Source organism: Aquila chrysaetos, chromosome 14, assembly GCF_900496995.4.
Source record: "Aquila chrysaetos chrysaetos chromosome 14, bAquChr1.4, whole genome shotgun sequence".
Lineage (NCBI taxonomy): Eukaryota > Metazoa > Chordata > Aves > Accipitriformes > Accipitridae > Aquila > Aquila chrysaetos.
This window is the reverse complement of record NC_044017.1, coordinates 4648585-4674529: the sequence shown is the minus strand read 5'-3', so window position 1 is coordinate 4674529 and position 25945 is coordinate 4648585. Positions and strand designations below refer to the sequence as shown.

The following is a 25945-nucleotide window of genomic DNA, read 5'->3' as shown; positions in this document are numbered from 1 at the left end:
GAGTTAAGGGGATGATAGGAAGGTTTTAGCAAAGTACTCTGCTGGAGGGGCTTATCCTTGATATATCTTTAAATATGCATGCTCATTTCAAAGTTTCTGGAAATAGGCAGCCAAAAATCAAGGCAAAGAACAATAACAGTAATTACACAAATAATTTATCAGTGAAGATGCTAAAAACGCGTCTAGTATGGGCACACAGCTAGCAAGGGTCCTTTAGAATGAACTGTATGTCAGATAGACAGCCTTGCTTTATAAGGATGAACTGTTCTTACTCGTACCCACTCTGGTACCTTCAAACAGTTTTTCTAAGTTGGCTAAAAAAAGGGTTTTTAGAGGGGGCCCCACAGAGTGTCCTGAAAGGCTGGCCTGCCTGGGTGGTGAGACGGGCTGAATGTCGTGTCCCAGCTCCTCCATACATGCTCAAAAACAAGCATTGTTTTGCTGCTGCTGCTGCTGTGAGATTTACTTTGGCTTGTTGTGGGGGTTTTGTGGGTTGGGGTTTTTTTTTAGTTGCTTGGTGGGTTTGTTTTGGTTTGGGGTGTTTTGTTTTTTTTTTTTTTTTCAATCATATGAAGTCAAGAAGACAGCAGATTTATTTTTAATTTTCTTCTCTATTTTGAAGAAATAACTAAGGTAGAGAAAACATTCTTCCTGATCTTTTTCCCAACATGCCATGACTATCTTTTGATTTGTTCACAACTACCTATTCCGTCGAGGTGTGCAAAATCATAGAATAAACTGCGAGGAAGCAGTAGCGCACGCAGTGACCTCCCAACGAGGGCAGGCACGCACGTACACGGTCCAGCCCCTGCATCCCCTCGGCGTTGCTGAAGACGAGCAAGCTTCTCGTTCGCTGGAGAACGGTGAAGCCGGGTGGGACGTGTTCTGCTCCCGCCTGTGGCGTGCCCCAGGAATGAGTCGCTCTGGGATATTGCCGAGGAAGTCGGTGGGCTGGCGGGGAGACCCGTTCTCTCCCTTCGTGGCCCGAGGAGACAAGAAGGGGTAGGGTCGTGACATTTCTTCTCCAGCCTTGCTTTGGAGCTACAGAAAGGAGCAATCAGAGGGTCAGATCTGTTTCCTACTTTTTTCTGCAGGTTCTTACAGGGAGTCGTAACCACTCTTCCCCTGGAAACGGCTCATCTCTCCCCATTGCAGCAAGGCTAGCAGACAGCTGAGAAGAAATGGATGTTTTGTTCCGTCGCCCTTTTCCTGCTGTCTCCAGGCCGCGGTGACAGCAACAGAGCTAAATCACACAATTATGCACGTTGTCCTGCTGCATGATGTCGGATCAGCGCAGCCCTGAGGCAGGTGGAGGGCAAGGCAAAGGGAAGCAGCGGGTGGCCTGAAATTTACTGTTTATCCCAGAAAGCAGGGTGACCGTAGTAACTCTGGACAAAAATTGCAGAGAGGAAGAAAGAGACTTCCTTCCCTTCAGGAAGGACAATATCCAGACCCAGGGGGGCAACGCCCAAACAAAGAATTGATTAATATACCAGGAAAATGCTGGTTTATTAAACCCAAGTATTTTCTGTCAGTCTGTTACCAGTTTCAAGTGGGGGTTTTTGCTGGAAGAGACATCTTAGATCCAGAACAATTTCTGAAGAGAGCAAAATGGGTAGACAAATTTAGGCAGATTAGGGAAGTGACTCTAAATCCCCAGAGATTTTCTTGACCATTGGATTATTTTAGGGGTTAATATGTCTATCTATCTGTCTTTCGAAACAGCTTTTACCGACTGAGGCTTGTGAAGACCCTTGCTGCACAGAATGGGACAGAACTTGCAGTCTTGGTGTTTTGTTGGACAGGACACCGTCTCCTGTCCCACTCATCCCTGACACTTCAGAGGATTGCTGGTAAAATAATGTGAGCAAGCCATCTCCCATGTAATGTGATGCAGAAATATGCTTCTGTAAGGGGAGTCCTAGTGCACAGTGTCCAAACAAACAAATACCCAGCAGGAGCCCCTACAGATGGAGACAGTCTGTGCAGGACCGGGAAAGGAAAATTGTAGCCTTGGAGTCTGCAGTGAAAACACTGCCAAAGATAAAGGGGATAAATGGGAAACAGAAATCGCATGAAAAATATTGAGAGTTCTAGGGCTGCAAACAGATGACGGCAAAGACAAATACACCCTCTTGCACTGTTAATCAACTTTGAATCTCACAGCCTGAGCAAATGTAGAGAAAGCTGCAACACTACTAGTTGATATATGGTATATGGCAGAAATCCATCCAAGTTGGGGCAGGTCACACCAAAAGAAGTTCATGGAAGAACAAATAAACATGTTCTTAGAAAGTTTACAGGAGTCAATAAAAGAGCTCTATTTACTGCAGTTAAGCTCCAAAGGAAAATCTGAGTTGCTGGAATGAAAGGGAAAAGGAACTGGGATAACTTCAAAACTTAAGGTGATGCAAAGTTTAAACTGTATTAAAATCATTTTATTGGTGCAAAGGATTTATTGCATGTTTTTGTTGCATTTTGGTAAACTTATCAGGAATATCAAGGAATTATGCCTTTCTAGAAAGGCATGATGCAGCAGCTGATGTTAAAGAAGTTTGTTCTTGTTAATGGGATCAAAAAGATGGGACAGAGTGTAAGAAGAAAAGTACTGTCATAACCCAACGTGGGCAAGACCACTGTGTGGTGCTGACCCTCCAGTACCTGCAGTCCCAGGCACGCTGTTACACTGTGCCATTGCCTCCTTGAGTTACAGATCCTTGAAGACCGTAAAGAGCCCGAGATCATCCCCTCAGCCCTACTACCAAGCTCTGCTCTTCTGTGAGGCTGCGATCTGATAATGTTTCAGACTTTCAGGACCCTTTTGGCCTTCCCTCTCTTTCAGCCCCTCCTTGGCCGCAACGGCAGCAACAGAGAACGTTTGGGAGAGGCCAGGCTTCCCACACGCAGCGCAAGCCAGAGGGCTCGGTTTGGTATGGATGTGTTCCAGCCCTTCGCTTTTATTTGTGTGGGCGCAAATGCGTATTTCTTCCTTTTATTTTTTAACACAGCTTCAAGGCAGTAGCTGCGCATTGATGAGCGGAGGCATAGGAAGAAGCAGGTGTCTGCCACCACGTCTTACTGGCAGTGGCAACATCCACAGCACGGGTAAAAGAGGTTGGATAGAGCTAACAAATTAGAGAATAATAATTATAACCCACCCCTTTCATTATAATTTTGGGCAATTTGCTCCATTATCTCACTGCCTGCCCTGAGAGCAGTTTGGGGTTTTTTTTGTCATTTTTTTTCCCCTCCCTGTTAGCTGTTGCACATTGTCACAGAAACTCCCAGAGCTGCCTGCCAAAATTTTGGTTAGAACCTGCGGGTCGGTGTTAATAATTAACACCTAGGGGTCTTTGGGAAGCAGCATGGAAGTCTGTAGTAAAGGATCACAGATTGGTGTCATCCAATTGGTAATGTTACCAATTAAATTTCAAAAATTTGACATTTTTGATGGGCCACATTTACTCCTGTAGATGAACACTGACAAGATTTTTACACCTGGAAGAGGTTGAATTCATACTATGGCCACCAAGTGTAGCAGTCTCATTTTCAGCTATTCTGTTAAAAACCAAGCAACTAAAGGCTACTCCTAAATCCCAACACCACAGTGGTTAATCAGGCCAACCATCGTTATCTGGGAGATATACAGGTGGCTGTCATAGTAGCTGTCACTCACAGCAGCAGGAAATATAAATCACAGCATTAAAATAACAAACAGAAGAGGAAAGCTGGGCTGCAGAAGGATTATCCTGGGTCCCGTCCGTGCTGAAAACACCACATGACCTTCACAAAATGGTAGTCAAAGAAAATCACTTAGTTGCGTAGCAGTGCACGTTCCCCTGGTGAAACTCTGGAAGGCGGCCTCTTCTCAAAAATACTGCTGCTAGAGATTGTTCTTGTATGCTTGGCGCATGATTTCTCTTGGAAGTTGATTTCAGTATTTCTGAAGATGATGGTCTTTGTTTGAAGACTGCGTGCTTTCACTATGGATAATAATGGCTTTCTGTGTGGTGTATGGTATACATCTACTGGCCAAAATTATTTGTAATTTTTACTTTCAGTTTAACTGAGGTTTAATTGTCTCGATTTAAGCCTCTTGCGCTAACACTAAGCTGCTTTTGTTTTTACTTTGGATCCAATAATTTTAATGTTTCCTCCATATGGCAGTGGGTTTTTGAAGGGAAAAACAAGGTCTGAGACAGAGTTATTTGAATGGATTGAAATTAGGAAAGTGAAACTAAAAATATAAATAGGAAGTACCAAGCTCACGTGACATATATGTAGGGAATTCCTGCGTGATATAAATATGTTCCAAAATTTGACAAAATTTTTTACGTCTTACGTTCAGCCCTTCTATATCTACAGTGGATTGGCTACACCTTCAGCAGTAGCTGGATAAGCAGCACAGCTACTCCTCTGGGGTGAATGCCAGAGAATAACAGTTATAAAATACATTTCAGTGCTTCTAAACAATGAATTACACCTCCTTGTCAAGAGTATTTTTGTGAAGCATAACTGGGCTGTGAGCTTATTCTGTGAGTTTGTTAGCAGCTGAGTTTCCTTTATAGTCAGTTGGATTATTAGCACAGGGAGAAATACAGGTCTGCTGATCCAGTTTTTTAGTCCAACAGGTATATTGGTAAATATTCTCCCTTCGAGAATATTTAACCATTTGTTAAATTGGTAAATCGGATGTTGCTTTACTTGGAGTCTGAAATCTGGGTTCTCTCCCAGTTGTGGCTGTGTCCTGTGAGGCCAGGCTGGGGGGCTTCACTCCCAAACGTGGTACATCAGAGACTATATTCCCGTTAGATCTGCAGGCTGAAATGCTCATGAGACCACCCCGAACTCATTTCATTTCAAACACGCTAGGTTAGCCAATATCTCCTACTTTAACCAGCTGATTTCAACTAAAGACCTTTGGGAGCAATGGTATGATCCTTTTCTCTCAAGTCACCAGGCAGCTGGGGAGGTCCTGCAGGTAGCAGTATGTCATTTATGACCACAGCTGATGCAAATCCACCTGAAATAGAGTCTCTACGTTGCTTTCGTTAAAGCACAACTCTCTTTTCCCTGTAAAGAAGATGAGAGTTACGGGAGGTGGCTAGCTGGCACGTTTCTGCATCTGCTAGCATCCCTCTACTTGCATTTAAGTTGTAGGTCGCTCTCCACGGCTGGGCTCTAAGGTGGGAAGTTTTTCAGTCCTTGGCTGATTATTAGAGGACAAATTTGCTGCCATGTGATAGCCACATGGCGATCCCTGTGAAACAGTCGATGATTCTGGTCTAGTTGATGGCAGAAAACGCTTACATGTCATTAAAATCATTGTGACAACCGCTACTTTTCATGGCACGTCAGTCACAAAACTGAAGGTTAAATGGAAAGCGTATTTCCAATATACTCCTGTAACATCGGTCACTGTGAGGCTACTGCGATGGGGGGCTGTGTGTACCTGTTGGGTGTGATAAACGTGGTTGACAAAGTCAGCAGATGCTTCAGTTCGCGATCTGGGACCGGCACTAAACCAATTCTAATTCATGCAAAGAGGGGAAAGGAAAATTTAGTCTTTAAAATCCCAGCCAAGACAGAACATGGCATGCAAAGTGCTTCTGTGCATTTCCAAGGGATTCCAGGTTTTCCCAGGGGCCGGAGCCCATTTGAGAACTTGTGTGGAGCCTGAGGGAGTTCTGCCACCAGCAGTAACGGTCTGTGCTTAAGAACAGGGGTATAATGTAATTATGTCCCACTATTCATCTGGTGAAGAGTCTCTGTTTCTTGCTGGGAGGCATGGGTACCTGGTTATTTGAGGAAAGCAAAATCATTTCACTTGACGTTTCACGCATCGAAAACGTTCACAAATTCTTATCACACTTGCCAAATCCTTTTTTCTCTTTATAAAAATGAGAAAATGACCTCATTGAAGTGATGTGAGGCACCAGCCTTTGGATGTTTAATGGTCTTTGGAAAACTGTGTTAGTTTGAGATACACTGCTTTCCGACATGACAGAAAGCAGTAGCATCTAAATGATGTTTCAGAGTCTATAAACAGAATAATATATTCAGAGTATGCACTGTATTCAGGACACGTATTCTTACCATCTTGATCTCGGCAAATTTACTGGTTGAGAAAATCTTACTGGAAATCAGTGAAAGCTCTATTTTCTGGTTTTCTTTTTCTACTTTTTTTCCTTTTGGCATTAAAGGATAACGTACTACATACAGTCGTCTATATAGGGGCTTCAGAAATGTTAAAAAGTGATGGAAAGTCTGTTAAAGTAGTAGGTAGGCAGGCTAGATTTAACTTCTCTAAGACTTCATTAAATGCATAACTTCCGAAGCTAGCAGCAATCTAATCCAAATTGCTAGTACCACAGGGCTGTTAAAGAAGACTTTTTAACAAAGGAAAAGTAAAAGCTAAGTTGTACAAACCTTTAGTTTAGGATTAGATAAAAATTGGACACTCCTTAAATGTTGCCTCACAGAGAACTGGTGAGGAAATTGATTCATCAAAGTTCACCAGCTTTTTTCTAGGTATTTTCCCCTCCGGTTTCCGGGTGCCGATTCCCCAGTTCTTTGGCCACAACTGTTCTTTCAGAGCTGCCCTGAAAGGCTGCCGAAGGTCTTTCTTTTCTTTCACATTGATTCAGGTGACACTTTTCAGAATACGAAGGTTTCCCAGTCCCCGCTGCATTACCCTGGGCACGAGCATCATTGCCTACAAGTACAATAGTCTTCCCTACGTGCCACTCGCGTGCTCCCAAAGCAACGGCTTTGTGGATGCCTTGTGCCGACTCCGTTTGCTGTGTCCTTCTGCATGGGGTTTCATAAGCTGCTTGCAAACCACGGCATCATATGTCCAGGGGCTGTACAGATGTAGGAAGTGGACCTGAAAACTAACAGATACGAGCAGCTGACGGATAGTCTGTGGAAGAGAAATCTCCAGCACAGGCACGCTTGCAGAAGGAGTTTAATTTGCTTGATATGGAAGTATCTGAACCCCCGTTCAGAAATAGCCAAACTCTTCTGTAAAGTACAATAGGGACCTGGACTAGCAACATCAGGATTTAAAAAAAAAAACCTAACAACTAAAAGTGAGATTAGAAACAATTTTTTAAATATGACTTGTGGTATAACTGAAATTTGGTACAAACACGTTCCACCTTGGAAAAAAATGGCTCTGTTCTACTTACCTTTTAGTAAATGTCATACAATTTCTGTACACAATTTTTTTCTTTTCATGTTGGCGCTTCGCTACTGAAATTTTACTTTGCCTACTAGTTCACTTGAAAACAAGTGTCAACCAGAGTTCAGCTCTCCATTATACAGAGCGAGCTTTAAAGACAGTGGTCTGCGGCAGGCACACAAACAAACCCAAGGGTCTCTGCCTTTTAAACAAACCCATTTCCCTCCCCCTTCCAGCCAGTAAACAGCTTCTGGCTGCAGATTTGGTCCTTTATAGAAGAGATTTTTAAGATGCCAGCTGACCTGTCCAGCAGCCTGGTAATCCTCAAATCATCTGCTCGCCCTGCTCATGTGGAGATGTCACCGAAAAGGCTTGTTGACAACCTTCTGCTGCATTAAAGATAAGTCTGTAAAACTGCCATGATCTTACTCAGTTCAACTTTACCACACGGTTGAATAAAACTTCCCCTTCTGACAAATTCAGAAAGACTGTTGACAGAAGAAAATTGTATGGAAAAAATACTTCTGGTTTCCAGTTCGCTTTGGGTTAGATTAACTTGACACTGATCTGTATAACAGCTTGCGAACTCTTTTAAAAAAAAAAAAAATTTGACAAGTTATTATTTTGGAAGTCTGAATGTCCTTTCCATGCACATTCTCATACAATGCTTTTTAAACCATCTAAATACCGTATTTTATATTGGTATGAAGTTAAAATATTTTAATTAGTAACAAATTTATGTCAGTCATTCAGTTTTTACTTTTTCATACAAAGCGATTAGTTTATTCTCAGGTCTTAACAAGAACTCGTATGGCAAAAAGGCAGTAATTTAGTGATCAAATACAAAGTGCGATATTATAAGCATCTATGAATCCTTCAATCAATTTTTGTGTTGAGTAATAAATACTAATCTCAGCTAAACTGTTTTGTTACATATACAGCATGCTCTGATCCCAAACAACTCCTTAATCCACTACTTTAATAATAGTCTATGGATTAAGGGATCTATACTGTATACTGACACGATATATTGAGTTCAGGTTCTATAGATTAACATTTCTGTGATCCATTTTAATGGCATACAAGCCATTGTAGTATTATCGTGTCAACAGCCTGCAGATTATCTACTGGCTTTCAAAGCATCCTACAGCAAAGCGAGTTTAATGAACCTCCATAAAGGTGGAAACACTATCAAACGTATGGGGAGAGAGGACTTTGAAGTAACAGCATAAAGTATATAAATACCAACAAGCGTTTACATATAATCAGCTATAAGATACACAGAACGTTTTGAGTTTTGAAATCTGTCAAAATAACAATGTTAAGAAGGGCAGTCTGCTTTCTTGGCCCCCTCCTCATCTACACGTGCATCACACTTTTCTCCTAGCATCCTCACTTCCCTCTCACAGCTTGCCAGTATTTCACGTAGGAAACCCATTGTCGAGGTCTAACCCCGGCCGGCAGCTCAGCCCCACGCAGCCGCTCGCTCGCTCCCCTGCGGCAGGATGGGGAAGAGAATCGGAAGAGTAAAAGTGAGAAAACTCGTGGGCTGAGATAAAGACAGTTTAAGAGGTAAAGCAAAAGCTGCGTGCACAAGCAAAGCAAACCCAGGAATTCATTCACCACTTCCCATGGGCAGGCGGGTGTTCTGCCATCTCCGGGAAAGCAGGGCTCCATCACACGTAACGGTGACTTGGGAAGACAAACGCCATCGCTCCAAACATCCCCTCCTCCCTTCTTCTTCCCCCAGCTTTATATGCTGAGCACAATGTCATACGGTGTGGGATATCCCTTTGGTCAGCTGGGGTCAGCTGTCCCGGCTGTGTCCCCTCCCAGTTCCTTGTGCCCCCCCAGCCTGCTCACTGGTGGGGTGGGGGGAGAAGCAGAAAAGGTCCTGGCTCTGTGTAAGCACTGCTCAGCAACAGCTAACACATCCCTGTGTTATCAGCACTGTTTTCAGCACAAATCCAAAACACAGCCCCATACCAGCTACTGCGAAGAAAATTAACTCTATCCCAGCCAAAACCAGCACACCCATCATGATGGATTTTACTTTTTTTAAAATAGATTTGCTCCAAATAGCTCCATGTCTGTTATATTCCTGCTTCTGAACTGTAGCATCACCTGCCTCTTGTTAAGTAAAACCGCTGGCGTGCTGGCAGCAGAGGCTCTCCAGCACCACGTATGGGAGAGAAGTCTCCCCACCACCCACCTTCACCTGGCACCCACACTAAATGTTTAAGATTATTTTTCCCGAGCTTTGCCTGTAGTCAGCAAAAGGACGCGCTCCTGCAGACAGCAGTTCAGGTCGGAGTCGTCGTTGCTCTGAGGTGCCCTCTTCTCCTTGAGCGTGGAAGGTGTTGAGCAGGATGAGCCCTGGCCGGCTGTGTCCGTACACAGCACCGCATCCCCTGGGAGCGGCATCGGCACCGCTGGCAGGACCCGCTCCAGGGGAGAGCGCTGGGATTCCCTCTCCACAGCAGCAGAGCGGGCACCATGTTAGCAAGCCCAAGGTAACGGAGAGCATTTTGAACCATTCCTGTGCGTCGTTCATCACTAAGCGCCCGGCTAATGCTCAGGAAACGGCCCCACTCCAGTCCAGTGAAAACATCTGCTCAATGTATGGCACCAAATGAAACGTGGTGATGTATAAGGAATGAAGAAGAAAACCAATGCTGAAACCACACCACTTTTTGTAACAGATCACCTGCTCCCACCTGGAGGATTGGTAAGTACATCTCTCCACTTCAAACCCTCTTACAAACTCTGTTTTCCAGTTGTTTCCCCTTTTTTCGCCTCTAATTTCTCCCAGCCAGTGTATAGAGCACATGGGGTGTGTGCTGCTTCCCAGCATGAAAATATTTTGACTTTTCTGAATTCCAGTGATTCCATGCAGCCACTTTTCAGCAATCTTTTCCCAAAGTTGCACAGTACGTAATGGCATCTGAATTGGATGGCAACAAATGCACTGTAATGTCCTCCTGATGTCTGAAAACAGACCTGCCATTCTTGATGTCACTTATCGAGCATTTTCTTCAGTTTATGGCTGGACCTGTTCTCGTAGTTTCTACTCCCTGCGGATTCACCTCAGCTACTGGCCCTTCATTTTTTCCAGATGTTTCTCCCTTTTTTGACTTCCTTATTCCATCCGCTGGTGATGGTCGCTAACAGCTCACCTGGGGAAGGGCAGGGTTTGATTTCAAAGGCAAACTGGACTTGAACAAGCAACCTCTAAAGAGCATCTCTGGCAAGGAGGTTGGGACAGGCAAGGGGTATTTACCTTTCCTGAGGAGCTTGCTGTGATCTGGGGAGGATCCGCGCGCATGAGGCTGCGGATTTCCCCTGGTTCAATAGGATGGTGGTAGCAGGAGGAGCTGTGCTTTTGAGGTGGTCGAGAGAGGGAAGCTGGGGTGCTTCAGGCCCTTCCAGACTGCAGAGAGCGCTTTTCTTGACAAAATGATCAAATATACCAGGGCTATTCGATCCCTTTTCACCAAAATCCACTTTCCATCACACTAAATGCCTAGGCTCCAGATGACATACTCTACATGGCTTTACGGTGGGTTAAAATGCTATCCACTGCTGGGATATGACATGCACTGCAATTCTGTTAAACGTAACAGTGCAATGAATAGACATTGGAAAATTCATTTTTCACCTGTGAAAGCTGTTCAGTGTTTGCTGGCTTATTTCTAGCCTTACATCAATACAGTTTTGGGGGAGGTTCCCCAAGATTTTCTTGTTGCTGGAAAGCAGGTTCTTGCTTGGGCTCTCCTCCTCCTACGGCAGGAGCCAAATTGTCCCAGCAGCTCCCCAGGTCCAGCTGTGTCCCTGCACGTGGGCACGCTGTTGGATCTGTGGAGCAGCGGCCCAGGACGGTTCTTCCAGGACATGGGCACAGCCATGACGGCCAGGAGCTGCGGACAACATTAGGCTGAGCACACGTGGCCCTGGCATCTGCTCCACCGGGGAGCCAGGTGCTATCACGTACCTCACAGCCTCAGCAGCGGCGGAGGCTGGGGGTCCTGCCCAGCACAGGAACACTGAGTCCAGCTCAGCCTTCCAGACTACCGGTAAGAAACACAAGGTCTTAGGCAAGGAGGTTGGCAGTACCGTGGGCTCCATTCGGTGGCCTGCCCGTAGATGTCCAGTGCCACCTGAGAGGCTCTTCTTAGTGCATCTTGAAGAGAAACTGGGGCTCAAGAAGGCTCTGAGTCCTCTGACGTATCTGCTGCCTGCTGCAGATGTCTCACATGGGACTTAGGGGCTTATATTTTAGGGGCTGGATTGAGCTCGCCATGGATGTCACACCTCGTGTGAGGTCCAGGAGTTATTTATGGTAGCCTGGACTCAAGGAAGACCTTACTGTCTCAGGCTGTGTCTACACTACCAGTAGGTCCAAAGCAGTAGTGTGGTTTCAAAGTGAAATCCACCACTGCACTTAATTGTGCCCTGGGTTTGTTCTCAAAGGATCTGTGAAGTTCAGGACTTGGATGCCTTTTGAAGGAAACTGAGCCAGAAGCTGTGCTCCAGGGCCTGCTGGGGACACGAGAGTCCAGTGTCTAGGGCAGGGCTGAGCTGCACCATCACGAGGTCTCCTAACACAGATGTGCCAACAGGAGATGGCTCTTGCACCATTAGGAACTCCAGGAGCACTCTGAAATAGTTCTTGGACTATATACAGGGTGAGTGTGCTGCCCTATTAGCCTTTGAATGCACAAAGTCCTTAGCCGTTTATGACTCCCATCCACCTTTCTTCTGGCTCAAAATCCTTTCTCTTCCTTTCCTTGCCCTTGCTTAGCCACCTGTATTTTTACCACCTTTTCTATTATCTCCTTAAGCCACTGTCCAGGCCAACTCAATGCCATCACTCCTCCAGAAAAGCCCGTCAGTCCCAACCAAGGTTCCTTAGGAGATGTCACTGCTGGTCACTGTGCTGTGAGGCCAAAGGCAGTTCCTTGATGTCCAGATGATCCATGGTGGTGCTGTGGAGGTGCTAACCTCCCCGGCTGCTGCTGGGTCTGAGAGGGCCACATAAAACCAAAGGTGGTGAAGGCAGCGTTCTTCAAGGGTCAGGACACCAGCTGGGTTAGAGGCCGGGAGGTGGCCTGGCAGGCATGCCTCTGTTGCAGGAGCTTGAAGAGATCTTTTGACGCGAGTGTCCCACCAGCCCCAGGGATGGCCAGGTGGCAGCGCCTGGAGGGGAACGCGTCCTCCCACCCTGTTCTTGCAGGAGACCCAGGGAGGGACAACTGGCACCGCAGCCTGCAAAGAGTGCCTCGGTGTGCCCTGCAGGAGGGGCTGGGGGTGCAGGGGCGTGCTCGGCGCTCGCAGGGCTGGCGCCAGAAGGAGCGAGAGGCTTCGCGCGGCCAGCGTCGGTGCGGGCAGAGCTCTGCCGGCACGTGTGGCACGAGGCAGGCAAGAGGCCAGCACGGGCTCGCTGGGGTGCTCGTGGCGGGGAGCAGAGGAACCTGCTTGGTTCTGCAAGCCTGGAAACACAAACGCAGTCGGTAGGGGAGACTAAACGCCGCCCGTTGCTAGCAGCCAGAGTCCGGATAAAAGACCGACAATGCCCCTTTGTTTTCTCTGTGCCGTTAAGCTAGAGCTGGAAAGTAGGGGATACAGATGTGTAGCTCGAGGGAAGGCTGTGAGCCGTCAGTGGTGCAGAAGGCACTGCAGGAGAAGGCTCCCACCAGGCGATGAGCGCTGTCGGAGCCGGGAGGCAGCTGAGGCACTCAACGACTCCTGCAAACACTTGGCCAGGTAGAAGACCAGGCCCGAAGTAGCATGTCCACCACAGAGACACTGCTGGCCAGCAAAAATGAGTGCCTGTTGGAAAGAGGCAGAAATCTCAGCGAGATTGGTGCCAACAGTTATTTATTTCCCATTTTTGCACAATGAGCTGAGGAGGACATCCCTTTGTGTTCACAATACCAAGAGGAAGGCACGTCATTCCTAGGCTGTGACGATGCTCATTTCTCTCTTGAAAATCAAAGTAAATGAGTGTCAAGAGGACAGTGACATGCAGTAGCTTCAGGCAGCAACAGAGGTCTTTTTTCTCCTCAGAATCCAGACAGATTCCAATAAAAGATTGTTTATTTTTATAAGCATGGCTCATTAATAGTTCTACAGTACTTCTGCTCTACACTGCTGCTGCTTCTTTCTTGTGAAAAAATACCTGCTTTAGTCACTAATCATACCATTAAGACATCATTAAAGATTTAGGAAACGAGTATAGAACAATGACAACCATATCTTCTTCCAGAATAGTTGATTTCCTCTTTCATAGCAGCCTTATGCTTTCAACATCTCAGAAGATACTAGACCACCATTACAAAAAAGGTGATTGAAATACAACAATTGAAAAAATAGTGTACACGCAATGTATGTTGTAGCACTATGGTTGCTGTGATGCTTCACTGAAATGAGAGAAGGAAGAGTGGTAGGCAGTTATCTTTTTTTAGACTATTCTGCCTAGTCCGTTAAAATTGCTAAATGAATTTCAACAGCTCAGTCTATGAGCCATTCAATCTTCATAATTTGTTTTCTATCTGAGAAGCTGCAGGATCGCTCTCTCCGCTTAATTTCTGTGTGTAGTTATCACAGGTTCAGCTGAAACAAACATTTGTGCAGATGAGGTTTTGCAAGGAGACGCAAAAACCAATAGCACCAACAAAAGTATCATAATACTGACTACCAGCCCCAGCTGAGCTCAGTGACCCTTTTCTCCACGTACTCTTCATGTACATACAGCTCCAAGGTTCTTAGCCCCAAAGATACTGCTGCTCTGAGTCACATCCTCATAAGCACCTGGGTGCCTAACTCTTGAGGATGTCAGCGGGAGTTAGGCTCATAAATACCTTCTGAGCATCCTGGAAAATGTTACATTGGCTTAATCCAATTAATGGAAAAACACAGCATCCTTAAAAGGCTTCCAATTTTAAAAGGGTGAGACAGGTGAAGAGTATTTTTCCCAGAATATGGAAGGGAAAAGACGGTAATGAGATTTAATTGATGTCCCTGTGTTCCTATGATCATTTACAAGTAAAAGGGACGTATGTCATTTGGAAATGAGCAGGCCACGCTATCCCAGGCTTTCCAACACTGGTTTATGCAAAACCTACGCTCAGCTACCAGTGCTGAAAAAAGGGTGTTTGGACTTCTGACAAAACCTGAAAGCTGCTCTGCACGCAGCGGCAACGGCTGATCCCCTGTCACCACGGTGTCCTGCCTCCACCTGACATTGCAGCACTAAATGCCGTTGCCGCAAAGGAGATCCACATTTCGGGGGGGTCTGCCCCTGGCTGGCTGTACCCCTGCTTTCATCCTCTCCAGGCTGGCATGGGGAGCCAGAGAGAGACAACGGTCAAGAGGGTCTGTCAGGGGCCACACATCTCTTTTTTTCCCCCACTGCTGGCCGGCCTTATTAGCAAAGTGGGGAAGGAGAGCATTTTGTGCACCTGGGAGTCTTGGAGTCGGAAAGGGAAAAGACAAGAGAGGTGCCGGGAAGGAAATCCCCTGTCCCCGCGGAGGTAAGAGAGGGGCAGGAGACAAGTCCCAGGCTCTACTCCACCACCTCGTGCCATAACATCCTTCACAAGGAGGAGCTCCCCAAGGAGACAAGATTGGCGGGAGGAGAGGGGGAAGGGAGGGAGGCATTAGTGATAGGAGGGTGTCCTGGTTTGGGCTGGGATAGAGTTAATTTTCTTCCCAGTAGCTGGTACAGTGCTGTGTTCTGGATTTAGTGTGAGAAGAACGTTGATAACACACTGACGTTTCAGTTGTTGCTAAGTAGTGCTTATCCTAAGTCAAGGATTTTTCAGTTTCCCATGCTCTGCCAGGTGCACAAGAAGCTGGGAGGGAGCGTGGCCAGGACAGCTGACCTGGACCAGCCAAAGGGATATTCCATATCATGGAACGTCATGCTCAGTATGGAAACTGGGGGGAGTTGCTGGGAGGGGCGGATCGCTGCTCGGGCATCGATCAGTGGGCGGTGAGCAATTGCATTGTGCATCACTTGTCTTTTCTTGGGTTTTGTTTCTTTTTGTTATCTTCCTTTTCATTACTATTATTACCATTATTATTATTACTTTGTTATTATTATATTTTATTTATTAAACTGTTCTTATCTCAACCCATGAGTTTTACTTTTTTTTTTCCTGATTCTCCTCCCCATCCCAGTGGGATGAGGGAGGAGTGAGTGAGCGGCTGCCTGGTGCTTAGTTGCTGGCTGGGGTTAAACCACAACAGAGGGAGAAGGAAGAGTCTCTGCCACACACAGTTCACTGGACCTACGCTGAAAAGGGTTAACGCTATCATGCTACTGGTGATACCAGGAAATGTTTCTTTGTTATCACGTTATGTCAGATTCAAGTGGTATCACCCATGACTAGCACGCAAGATTACAGAGGGGAGGGAAGTTGAAAGCAGGTCACTTTCATGCTTCAGCACAGCTCTTCAAAACAGCATATTTCATTTTGCTGGGAGGGGAAATTCACACTTGCTGACACCACTTCCCCAGTAAAGTGATGCTAAGCCAGACCAGAAAATTTCTACACAGCCCTCTGACAAAGAAAAGGAAATTGTGTTTCAGGGAGAGAACAAAGTTATACGGCGAAACTCAGCGACGCTAGAAAATAAAAAAGCTCTTCCGTGAGGACTTGAGCTTGACCTACATGGATGTGAGCCCGTGCCTTCCAAGGAGTGGGGGCACTGGTTTGGGGTGTTGTTTCATTATCCTTCTCCTGTTTTTATAAAAGCTGTTGAAACTGAGTGTCTTGGGGATCTCTCTCTCTCGTGGCCAGACATGGTCCAAAGCGGGCAGCGTGTTCAGCAGTTGTGGGAGGGTAGGGACAGAAGACGACGGGACAGGTAGGTGGCACAGTCCAAGCTCCTGTCCTTAGGAAACCTGGCTGAAATATCCACGCTGTTGGAGGAGCTTGCTGGCATTACGCTTCATGGCCACTGAGCGCCATGGTAAGGAAAAATACGCTCTTGGTCTAGCTTTGGACTGATGGAAAATAGAAGATCAGCAGAACCGCTGCTCCATTTTCAGGACCCTTTCCTTCTCAGTTTCGCTTCCTTCCTGCCCCCTCCCCTGCTACTCCGTGTGTCACCTTTGGCCTCGGCTCTTTACCCTCTGCGAGAATGAACGATGTCCACTCATGGCAGCGATGTCCACACCGAGATGTGCGGAGCACGAGCATCCCAGCCAGAACCGGCCCCTGAAGTCGGACGCAGCAGCGGGCCCGGCCCGCCGCTGGGGTCCGGTCAGTATTTCCCCCCAGCCAAGTACGTGCTGACTCTCACAGCCTCACCACAACTACACCCCAACTGCCTTAATTTCTGCTGTGCCTTAATTAATTCCTGCCGTGCCGGTGTGCGCGCCAAGGCGTACACCCGCACCCGGGCCGGCTGCAGTTGCCCTACCACCGACGGCTGTACCGGTAACACCTACGCTGCCCTGGAAGGGGAACGGCTGACACCGGCGGGTGTGATTTTGGCCGAGGAGCTGCTGAACCCCCTCACAGGCGCCATCCCTGACGGGTTTCGGGCAGGCTGAGGCAGGTGCTCGCTGAGGCGAGCCCGCCTCCCCTTCGGCCCCGCTGGCTGGCGGGGGAGCTGAGCCCTCCCCGCCGGCAGCGGCCTGCCCTGGAAGAGCGAGGGGAAGAAGGGAACCGCCTCCCGGAGCCGCTGAGGCCGCCCGACCCGCGGCGGCCGCCGGCATCGCCTCACGGCCGGGCCCGCTCACCGCGCCCCGCCTAACGGTCGTGAGGACGCCAGGCTCCGCCCCCGCCCCGCCTCCGGCATGTAGAAGGCGTGGCGCGGGGAACGCCTCCTTCCCCCTCCCCACCAATCAGCGCCGCGGGGGCCGCCGCCGAGCCTCGGCCAATGGGTGGCGGGGGCCGAGGCGGTGAGAATGATGGCGGCGGCGGCGGCGCGGGTCTTGTGGCGGGCTGGGCTGCGCCCGGGGAGGCGGAGACTGTGAGTGACGCGAGCGCCCCGCGCGCCGAGGGCGGGACTCGGCGGACCCCCGGCGCCGCCCCCTCCCCCCTCCCCGCTGGAAACCGCGCGGTGGGGGGGCAGCCCCTCCCCCAGCCCCCGCCCGGCCGCGGCGTCCCGGGACGGGCGGGGGGACCCCCTCGGGCGGGACCGGGACCGGGAGCGGGAACGGGAACGGGACCGCCGCGTCGTGGCGGAGCTGGCTGCGGGGGACGGGCAGGGCCGGGGTCAACCTCTCACGGGCGAGCCCCGGCCTTCCCTCGTCCTTTCCCTTCCCTCGTCCTTTCCCTTCCCTCGTCCTTTCCCTTCCCTCTTCCCTTCCCTCTTCCCTTCCCTCTTCCCTTCCCCCTTCCCTTCCCTCTTCCCCCTTCCCTTCCCTCTTCCCCCTTCCCTTCCCTCTTCCCCCTTCCCTTCCCTCTTCCCCCTTTCCCTTCCCTCTTCCCCCTTCCCTTCCCTCTTCCCCTCCTTCCCTCTCCCTCTTCCCCCTTCCCTTCCCTCTTCCTCCCCTTCCCTTCCCTCTTCCCCCTTCCCTTCCCTCTTCCCCCTTCCCTTCCCTCTTCCCCCTTCCCTTCCCTCTTCCCCCTTCCCTTCCCTCTTCCCCCTTCCCTTCCCTCTTCCCCCTTCCCTTCCCTCTTCCCCCTTCCCTTCCCTCTTCCCCTTCCCTTCCCTCTTCCCCCTTCCCTTCCCTCTTCCCCCTTCCCTTCCCTCTTCCCCCTTCCCTTCCCTCTTCCCCCCTTCCCTTCCCTCTTCCCCCTTCCCTTCCCTCTTCCCCCTTCCCTTCCCTCTTCCCCCTTCCCTTCCCTCTTCCCCCTTCCCTTCCCTCTTCCCCCTTCCCTTCCCTCTTCCCCTTTCCCTTCCCTCTTGTCCTTTCCCTTCCCTCGTCCTTTCCCTTCCCCCTTCCCTTCCCCCTTCCCTTCCTTTTCCCCTTCCCTTTCCCCCCGGCCCCCTTCCCTTCCCATTACCACAAAATGGCCGTTGCCCAGCTGTCCACTTTGCTGACCGGGAGCGACCCGGGTCTTCTCCCGCTCCTGCGCGGAGCCTCCGACCTAGCGGGCTCCTCACGGCCTCCGTGCCCCATCTCCTGCAGCGGGAAACCGGGGGGGACACGAGGGGCTGGCTCCGCACCGTGGGCTTTCCTCTTTTTAAGAGAATACCGTGTCGCCTCTTCCATTGGCAGTCCGTCGTCGATGGAGCCGAGCGTAGGTCGTGGGGCGGGCAGAAGCGGGGCCGTCGGCATCCCTCGTCCCGGCCCTGGGGGGGGCCGGAGGGGTGGCATGTCCCCGTGCCCCCCCCCGGACCCGGGAGGGTTGGGTAGGCGAGGTACCAGGATCACCAGGCGCTTTCCCGCAGGTGGCCGAATAGCTGTCAGGGCACGGACTTCGGGCGGGATGTGAGGAAACGCTCCGCTGTAAATACTCCATCTCCGTGCAGGTCAGTTTGCAGAATCGGGCTCCGAGTGCCGTACGCTGTGTAAGGTGAGGGCTCCACCGCACCTTTCTCCTGGAGGTCTGTGGGGTTTTGATGCCCGGCTTTCCGCCTGCAGGTGCGTGCCCGCCTATTACCTGCGGGCAGAGAATGACTTCTGCCGGGGTGATCGGTTGTTGGGTCTGTGCTGACTTACAGGAGGTTTCCAACAGCACTTCAAGAGGGAGAGCAGATTTTTTTAGTACTGATATTAGGCAGGCGATCAAGCGTTAATTCATTTTAATATTTAAACTCTTGCAGTCTCTGCTGACACCATGGTGCTGTAAGTATTTTATAGTTGACTGACAAAAGAGTAAGCAGTCTGTAATAACTGTAACATGCATGTTGCCATGAACACGCAATATTGATGCTGGTGTTCTTGGGGAACCTGAGGGACAGCCGGGCTGCTTTCTGCTGTGCTAGAGGCAGCGTGAAGAGCCCATAAAATCCACATCAGTCTTTCTTGCCCACGGTAACACTGTCGTGCGTAGCACCCAGGGTCATTTTCCCAGCCTACCTCCTTCAGCTTACTTTTTACAGCCTGTTTCTGGAGAAGATGCGCGCACGTACGTAGTGGGACTTGGCAGGTGCTGCTGGGTCCGGACCCCGGTGCCTGGGTCCCGCAGCACTCGTTGCCACGCTGTCGGGCTGGGACCCTAATTACAGCAGGTACCTCCGACACGGTGTGGCTGCCTCTCCAGCTGCCGCCGTCCTCTCTTCGCATGGATGTTGCTGCCCTTGTGAAGCCACTGTGCAGTGCTGCCGTGAGAATGCGGACAGAATGTTTGTGTCCTTAGCAGGCAGGCGAAACCTACGGTACCTGGAGCTGGTTTTGCTTACTTGCAACATTCAAGAGCCTTTTGGGTTTTCCCTGCCTGTGAAAGATTCTTGTCTTGTTGGAAAAAGTTCCAAAAAATTCCTTCCAGCTGCTTTTTAATAACGAACGCACGTGTTCTTTCTGTTGTTGTTGTTAGAGCTTCAAATGTGCTTCTAAAGACAACGTTGCAGTAAAGGATTGACTATAAAAACTTTCTTGCTGACAGATCTTTGCGAAGGGTTCTCTCTTTGCTTGATGATTACGCTGTAAGAGAATAACATTGCACATGTAAGCGCAATCACCTGTTTGCCCTCAGCTAGCCGAGTGCACATCTGCTTCCTGTGTACGAGAGGGGTTTTTACACGTTTTTATTTACATGGCATATTCCAGGCAGATCTATACCCACGTGCCCATACTATAATCAATCAAAAGTGGCATCGTTAAGCTCAGATCTCAGTGGAGCACTGCGGATTGTGGGATATACCGTGTGGGCACGTAGAGCGTGTTGTGCCAAAGGTGCAGACACCAGCACACCCGCTAGGAATAAAGGAGCCTGAGAAGAGTAATAACCCCGTGTCAGATCTCGTTCAGGGACTGCGCCTATGTCATCTAAAATTTCTAGAATTGGGAGTTTCTTCTCTCGTCTCCGATTGCCATCTTCCCTCCCAGGAACTCAACACTGCTCTGTCTTGGGTTTCACACTCCAAGTTTGTGTCTACTTGGTGAATTAGTGATGATGTTGTTTTTCATGGATTGGACACTGGAGGGTGCTAATGCAATGGGAGCTGAAATTGTTCTGGCAAATTAAAGGGTTCCCCTTTGTTAGTTGTGAAATAGTTTTATTCTTTGTTGCAACCTTTAAATGGAAAGACATGAATCGTGGTCCTTAGCAGTAGCTGATACTGCTCGGCATGTGTAGAGCTGTAACCAAGAATATCAATAAAGTGTTAAGTCTGTGAGGGATTTCTTTGCTGAACCTCTATCAAAAAAATCACTCATTTTATGTTTTACACATTTTTAAGTGTGTCTTTCGAGATTATGGCCTCGGGGTGAAATTTATTTGAAAGTGTGACTTTCTAGTGATACAAACACTTTATCTGGCAGAACTGTTGAGCCGTATCTGCAGAATCTGCTATTCTACAAGGTCACTTTGGTTCACCTAAACTAATGTTGTGTTGTGGCGAGGTGAGAACCTGATAGCGGGGAGGGAGGGGACACCTCGAACACTGCTAATCGAGTCCCCGGCGTTACGATCCTCTCTCTGGGGATGGACCCGGTGGAGCCTCAGTTTACCTTGCAACCACCGTCACCGGGCCACGCGTGAGGGAGCGTGCAGGATGGGACCTTTCGTCAGCCGTCGCCGCTAGGTCAGGCGAAACGCGTTACAAAGCTGAGCCTTAGCTCTGGTGTTTTCAAATCCACTCAAACGTTTTTGGCAGGTTGAAGTTACGTTGGGAGGCCTTACGCCAAAGGAGGTATTACCTGTCCACGCTGCTCCAGCTTTCTGCTGAACCGGGTCTCCGCTCTCCTCTGCCCTTGGCAGAAAGACACGGGGCCGACATAAGCTCCCCGTTGTGCGCTCTGGCAACTCTATACTCGGCATTAAGGACTGCAAAACTACTGCCTGAGCCAGTTCTCATCCTGGCAGCAGCAGAGGTATGATGCGGCTAATTAATGCTAATGAGAAGCAGGGTGCAAAGCTGAGCGTGTCCAGCTAATCGCTGCTGGCACCCCAACTAGTCTGCTTAAAGCTAACGCAGTTCCAGACGGTCCTGCCCGGTCCTGTACCTGCCTTTGCGGACCAGTTAGCCAAATGAAAGCCGGTATTCATAAAATGTGTGAGCAAAACAGAATTGGGTACAAATACACTTTCCTTAGAAGTCTGTCTTGTTTGGTACGAGTGGCAAATGAGTTATGCCTCTGTCTCGTTCTCCTTCGCAAATGAATTGGCCTTTCCCCTCCTGGAAAACTTTGTTACCTTGCTGTATTATATTGGTCAGGTTTTGTTCTATCCCAGGTATTGCAATTTGCTTACGTACGGCTGGTTTAATTTTTCTTTCTTTTAAAAATACACATAATTTTTCTCCAAATTCCTCTTTGAACTGAAGATGCGTATGAGCATGGAGAAAGAGACCATGCATAAGGAAACCAGAATCCCCTGCCATCCTGTTCTGGTACCGGTTGAGACCTGCTGTTCACCTTGCAAACAGATGCACGGCCAGTTTCACAGCAAAGTTGCTTGGCTGTTTATCGGAAGCAGCAGAAACGTATCCAGCTGAAAGTTTACGCTTCTTTCGCAAAAAGAGTTTCAGTAACTTACCAGAATAGGGTTATAAGGGGATACGAGCAGAAAAGCTTTTTAAAATCATTGTAGTAAGTAGCAGTACTGAAGACAGTCTGCTTAAGAGGAGATAAGGTAGTCTAAGCACAGGAAAAAAAGATCTGGTTGACAGTGTGTTTGTCTTGTTCACCGGCTTTTAAGAGAAGACCTCTTCTTCCATCGCGCCTCCATGCTTACGAGCAGGGAGCCAGGGTACGCCTCCTGGCGTCGTTTCAAGAACCGACACGCTAGCTGTGGTGCCAAAAGGATTTGCAGTTGTGCATTTTATGTAGGCGGTGTCCTAATTTATCCCGGGAGAGCTTTCTCTGGGAGAGCGGGTTAACGGACCTTCCACCAAACCTGCTTGAGCCCATTGAGTTTAAATGCCGCCAACCGCGGGATGCCGTCTCGAGACCCAACGCCGTCCCACGGGGACGGAGGGTGCTTGTTCCCTTGGGGGATGCTCGGTGCCTTCCAGCGTCGAGCCTTCACACGCTTGTGCAGTATTTCTTGGCTACTCGTAAAGGCTGAGTGAGTGGGGTCTCGGGGGTTTTCATGCCTTTTAGGGAGATCGGGCTGCTGCACTTGAAGTCTCTGCTCTTAAGAGTCATTCTGGCAGGTAAAAGCCCCTTGATGCTGAGAGTTTTGTAGGGTTTCTGCTGATGAACCCCAGTGTGGTATTTGCTCCTGTCCTCTGCACATCAGGTGGGCTCCTGGTGGTGGTCTCTCCCGGAGCCCTTTCTCATGCTGCCCTGAGCTCTGAGCCTCCTTGTTTGGAAAGGGGAAACACTCGATCCGCCCTTATTTTGTCAGCCAGGCTGTGCATAGAGGTGTTTCTCCAGCCGCTGCCCTTTTCACGTTTCCCTCTCCCATCCCACGAGGCCGTGGAGCACAGCAGGTCTGCAGAACTTCGACTGCGAGTGGGTCTGGAGGTCAGCCGCGTGGTTACTGAGCCCCCGGGTGTTGAATAAGTCCCCTTCATAATTTTTCCCTTATTTTCTCGTTGGTGCTATATTTACCTCTCAAGTCTCCCTGTGCCCTTTAAATCTCCTAGCATCATTGGTGTAAATAGGATTTGCTGGTCCCTGTGAAAGGGGCATCGCTGTGGCTGCCTGCCTTGCCTTCTCCAGCCCTTTGTGGGCCGGGGTTGACCAGTTGTCACTGGGTGAGTGACCAAACCTGCTTTCTTCTCTGCCATTTTAATTAAAAATGGTTGGCATGAGGGGCTCTGCAGCGATGAAAGGGAAACGATGAAACTTTGAAGAATTTGGGGCATAAAGTTGATCTCTAAATTTTAATGTACTCATTGCACTTAAACAGTTGATACATTTTATTATTGAGCTTTCAGGTGACCTAATTTCCCTTAGTACTGTACATTTAGCTTTATACATCTGCACCTAATTTGTAAAAAAGGACTTAATGAGAAACTTCAAACAGTTTAAATGTCAATTACAAAGAAAGCGAGGTTTTAAAGTTCCAGTAATCTGTCCATATTGGTCATCGAAACATGATCCCAGGTGGACGTTAATTCAAGACAGATGGCATTCCAAAGGCACAATTACAAAGAGCTTATATATTTTCAACACTAACAAGCTGTCACGCTATGTTGTAGCTACACTTCCAATACTGTATAACCACAATTGCCGCTTTATCTGCTGCGGACTCAGTAATAAAGGGGTTTGATTCCCCACTCTCGATATCGTCAGTGGGATTTGGGGGGAGGGGGGTGAACTGGGGAGCAGGGTTAGTTAGTGTGAATATCTTTCATTTGCTCAGTCTGTTGGGGGGGGGTGTTTGTTCTTATGGTTTTTTTGGTTTTTTTTTTTTAAGTTGGTGAAATGCTCTTCAAAGAAGGGAGGGGAAATATTGAATATGGGCATAACAAGACTAGCTCATTGCAGACATATTTCTATTTCCTGGCAACATTAATCAACTTTAGTCGTATCAACTGCTGGGCAATAGCTATGATGATTTGTTAAACCCCCCAACATCCTGGATGTTTTCAGTTAAAAAGTCATCTGAAAGCCTTTGGAGTAACGCACGTGTTACTTGGAAAACTAAAGTCGAAGGGATTGATAGTGACTTGACTTGCGGTGGTGTAAACAGGCAGCAGCTCGGCTGCAGCCAGGCGGGAGTGCTACACCCTGTGCAAAAGGCAGTTTGAATTATTTTTAGGTTTCTGAAGGTATTCTTAGGCCCAGAGACAGAGGTGGAGGGGCTGGACAAAGCAGAGTCAAGGTAGGACTTGCATTAGACTGAAGCATCAACACGTGATGTAGTTGATCTAGTTGAAGATGTCCCTGCTTTATTGCAGGGGGGGTGGATTAGATGATCTTTAAAGGTCCTTTCCAACCCAATCCATTCTGTGATTCTGTGTGGTAGATGGCAAGGTTTGTTGTAGGAGGATGATATTTGGTATCTAGTTAGTAGTTGAGGTGGGTGGTGATCTGCATAACTGAACCATGAAAGATAATTGGGCATAATTTTCACTGATTTTTTTTTGTTTGTTTCTTGAAACCAGGTCATGAAAAAGCAAGACTTGCACTGCTATGACTAGACAGTGTTTTAATAGGCTTTAAAAATTCTGCGCCATTAGAAGCAAGATTAATAATGCTCCCTAGGAAGGTTTTTAAGCTCCTATGGGCATGTGTATCCTCTAAAGAGGTACTGAGAATGAAGAGCTTATGTTTCTGCTAATTTATCTACCTTTCACTGGAAAGTAGAGAAGAAAGCAGAAAGGCTAAGATGCTTCATCCTTGGAAGGCGGGAATTAAATGGCGAGGTTGTGCTCTTTTAATTTTTGTTTTTCATTAATGAATGTTGTAAATGTGTTTTTCGAAAGCATCTTACCCGGCTTCCTTTTTGGAGGAGATGCAAGTGCTATTTGAAATATGCAGCTCGCCAACAAGCGAATTGGACTCCCGAGCCACGCTTGAAACAAAATGCCAATTTTACCTACAGTTTTACTAGGTTTCCTGGTTTACGCAGTGGCATTTGAATGGTCTCTAGTAATTGTTTTTAGCAGAAAAAAAAAATTCAGACAAAAATGAAAAACACAACCCAAAGCTCATTAGCACTGTATTTGGCATGCCATGAATCGTTAAATCTTTATATAAATGCAGGAGTAATTTGTAACAAACAAAATCCTTTACTTTTGGGGGAAGACTTTCTTTTGAATTTTTGTTCGGACTGCTGAGGTACAGTATGTTTTCCAAATGTCAGATGTTATTACCAGAATAGGGGAGGAACCAATTCATGTTTTAGTTAAATATCATGTATAATTCTTGAGTGTCATATATACTTAGTGATATAAGTCAATAAAATCATGTGGAAAACAAAAGACAATAAATAAATGCTTAGATAGGTTGGGGTTTTTTTACCTAATTTCTTTTAACCTAATTTTGATGTTAGTGTGTGTTGCTCTCAAGTGGTTTCCCCTTGGATTTTCCCAGTGCTTATCGGGGTAACATACTGCAGTCTTTTTCCTTAGATCAGGCTTCGCTTTGAGAGTTAACTAATTGTTCGAGCCCAAGTGGGAAACTTTCTTGCACCTGGAAAATTAGGAGAGCAAAAGCAAGAGACACGTCCGCATCCTTTCCCTGGTGGTTCTTCACCTGTGAATTTGAACTGCAGCGGTAATAAAAGTTTTGTGGACCTCATTTTATGTGAGATCATTAAGCGACAGGAGAATTCAGGACTAGCTGCCCTTCATAATTCAGGACACTGAAAGGTGCCATTTATAAGCTCAAAGTGCCTGCGGGAAGGCAAAACAGGCTTGTAAAACCCGCACTCCAAACCCTGAAAGGGAACCGGTTTGTACTGCTGGTTGCAGCCTTGGAGTGGCAAAATTGCAAAGGTGGTGGGGATTGGGTTTAAAAAAATGGAAAAACACCTGCCTCTCATAGTTAATGTAATAGCCTGGGTTTTCACACTTCTTCTGTTGGTATCTCTTTTGTCCGAAAAACCCCCAAAGCATTCCAGGCAATGATCCCAGTAAAATCCTTATCAGTTGTAGTGCCCAGCTGTTCGGCTTATTATCTTTCCTGCTATAGCCCACTGTTTTGCTGAGCTGCTAATTTGGCTATAAAATAAGTTTCTCCTGACTTTTTAATAATATTATGCAACCGGTGACCTTTGCCCATTATGTGGGCCAGGCATT

General features: G+C 48.0%; 1 protein-coding gene and 2 long non-coding RNA genes across 7 annotated transcripts in view; all 3 read left to right on the top strand.

Annotated features, from left to right (window-relative positions):
* The first annotated feature begins 520 nt into the window (after nucleotides 1-520).
* On the top strand, nucleotides 521-2451 carry LOC115350627. The gene is made up of 2 exons (XR_003926533.1): nucleotides 521-1002; nucleotides 1095-2451. It is a non-coding gene; the product is annotated as an uncharacterized LOC115350627 (long non-coding RNA).
* A 14631-nt stretch (nucleotides 2452-17082) lies between these two features.
* CLYBL (citramalyl-CoA lyase) overlaps nucleotides 17083-25945 on the top strand; it is a 175674-nt gene continuing 166811 nt past the window's right edge. For 4 of the 5 annotated variants that reach the window (XM_041128699.1, XM_030036503.2, XM_041128697.1 and 1 more), the window contains exons 1-2: nucleotides 17090-17167; nucleotides 18536-18616. In XM_041128699.1, the coding sequence (XP_040984633.1) occupies nucleotides 17103-17167; nucleotides 18536-18616 (146 nt within the window). In that variant the 5' untranslated portion in view covers nucleotides 17090-17102. Of the gene's footprint in view, nucleotides 17168-18535; nucleotides 18617-25945 lie in introns of all 5 variants that reach the window. The other variant, XM_030036504.2, reaches the window with a different exon arrangement.
* Nucleotides 19628-20425, top strand: LOC115350674. The gene is made up of 2 exons (XR_003926557.1): nucleotides 19628-19754; nucleotides 19857-20425. It is a non-coding gene; the product is annotated as an uncharacterized LOC115350674 (long non-coding RNA).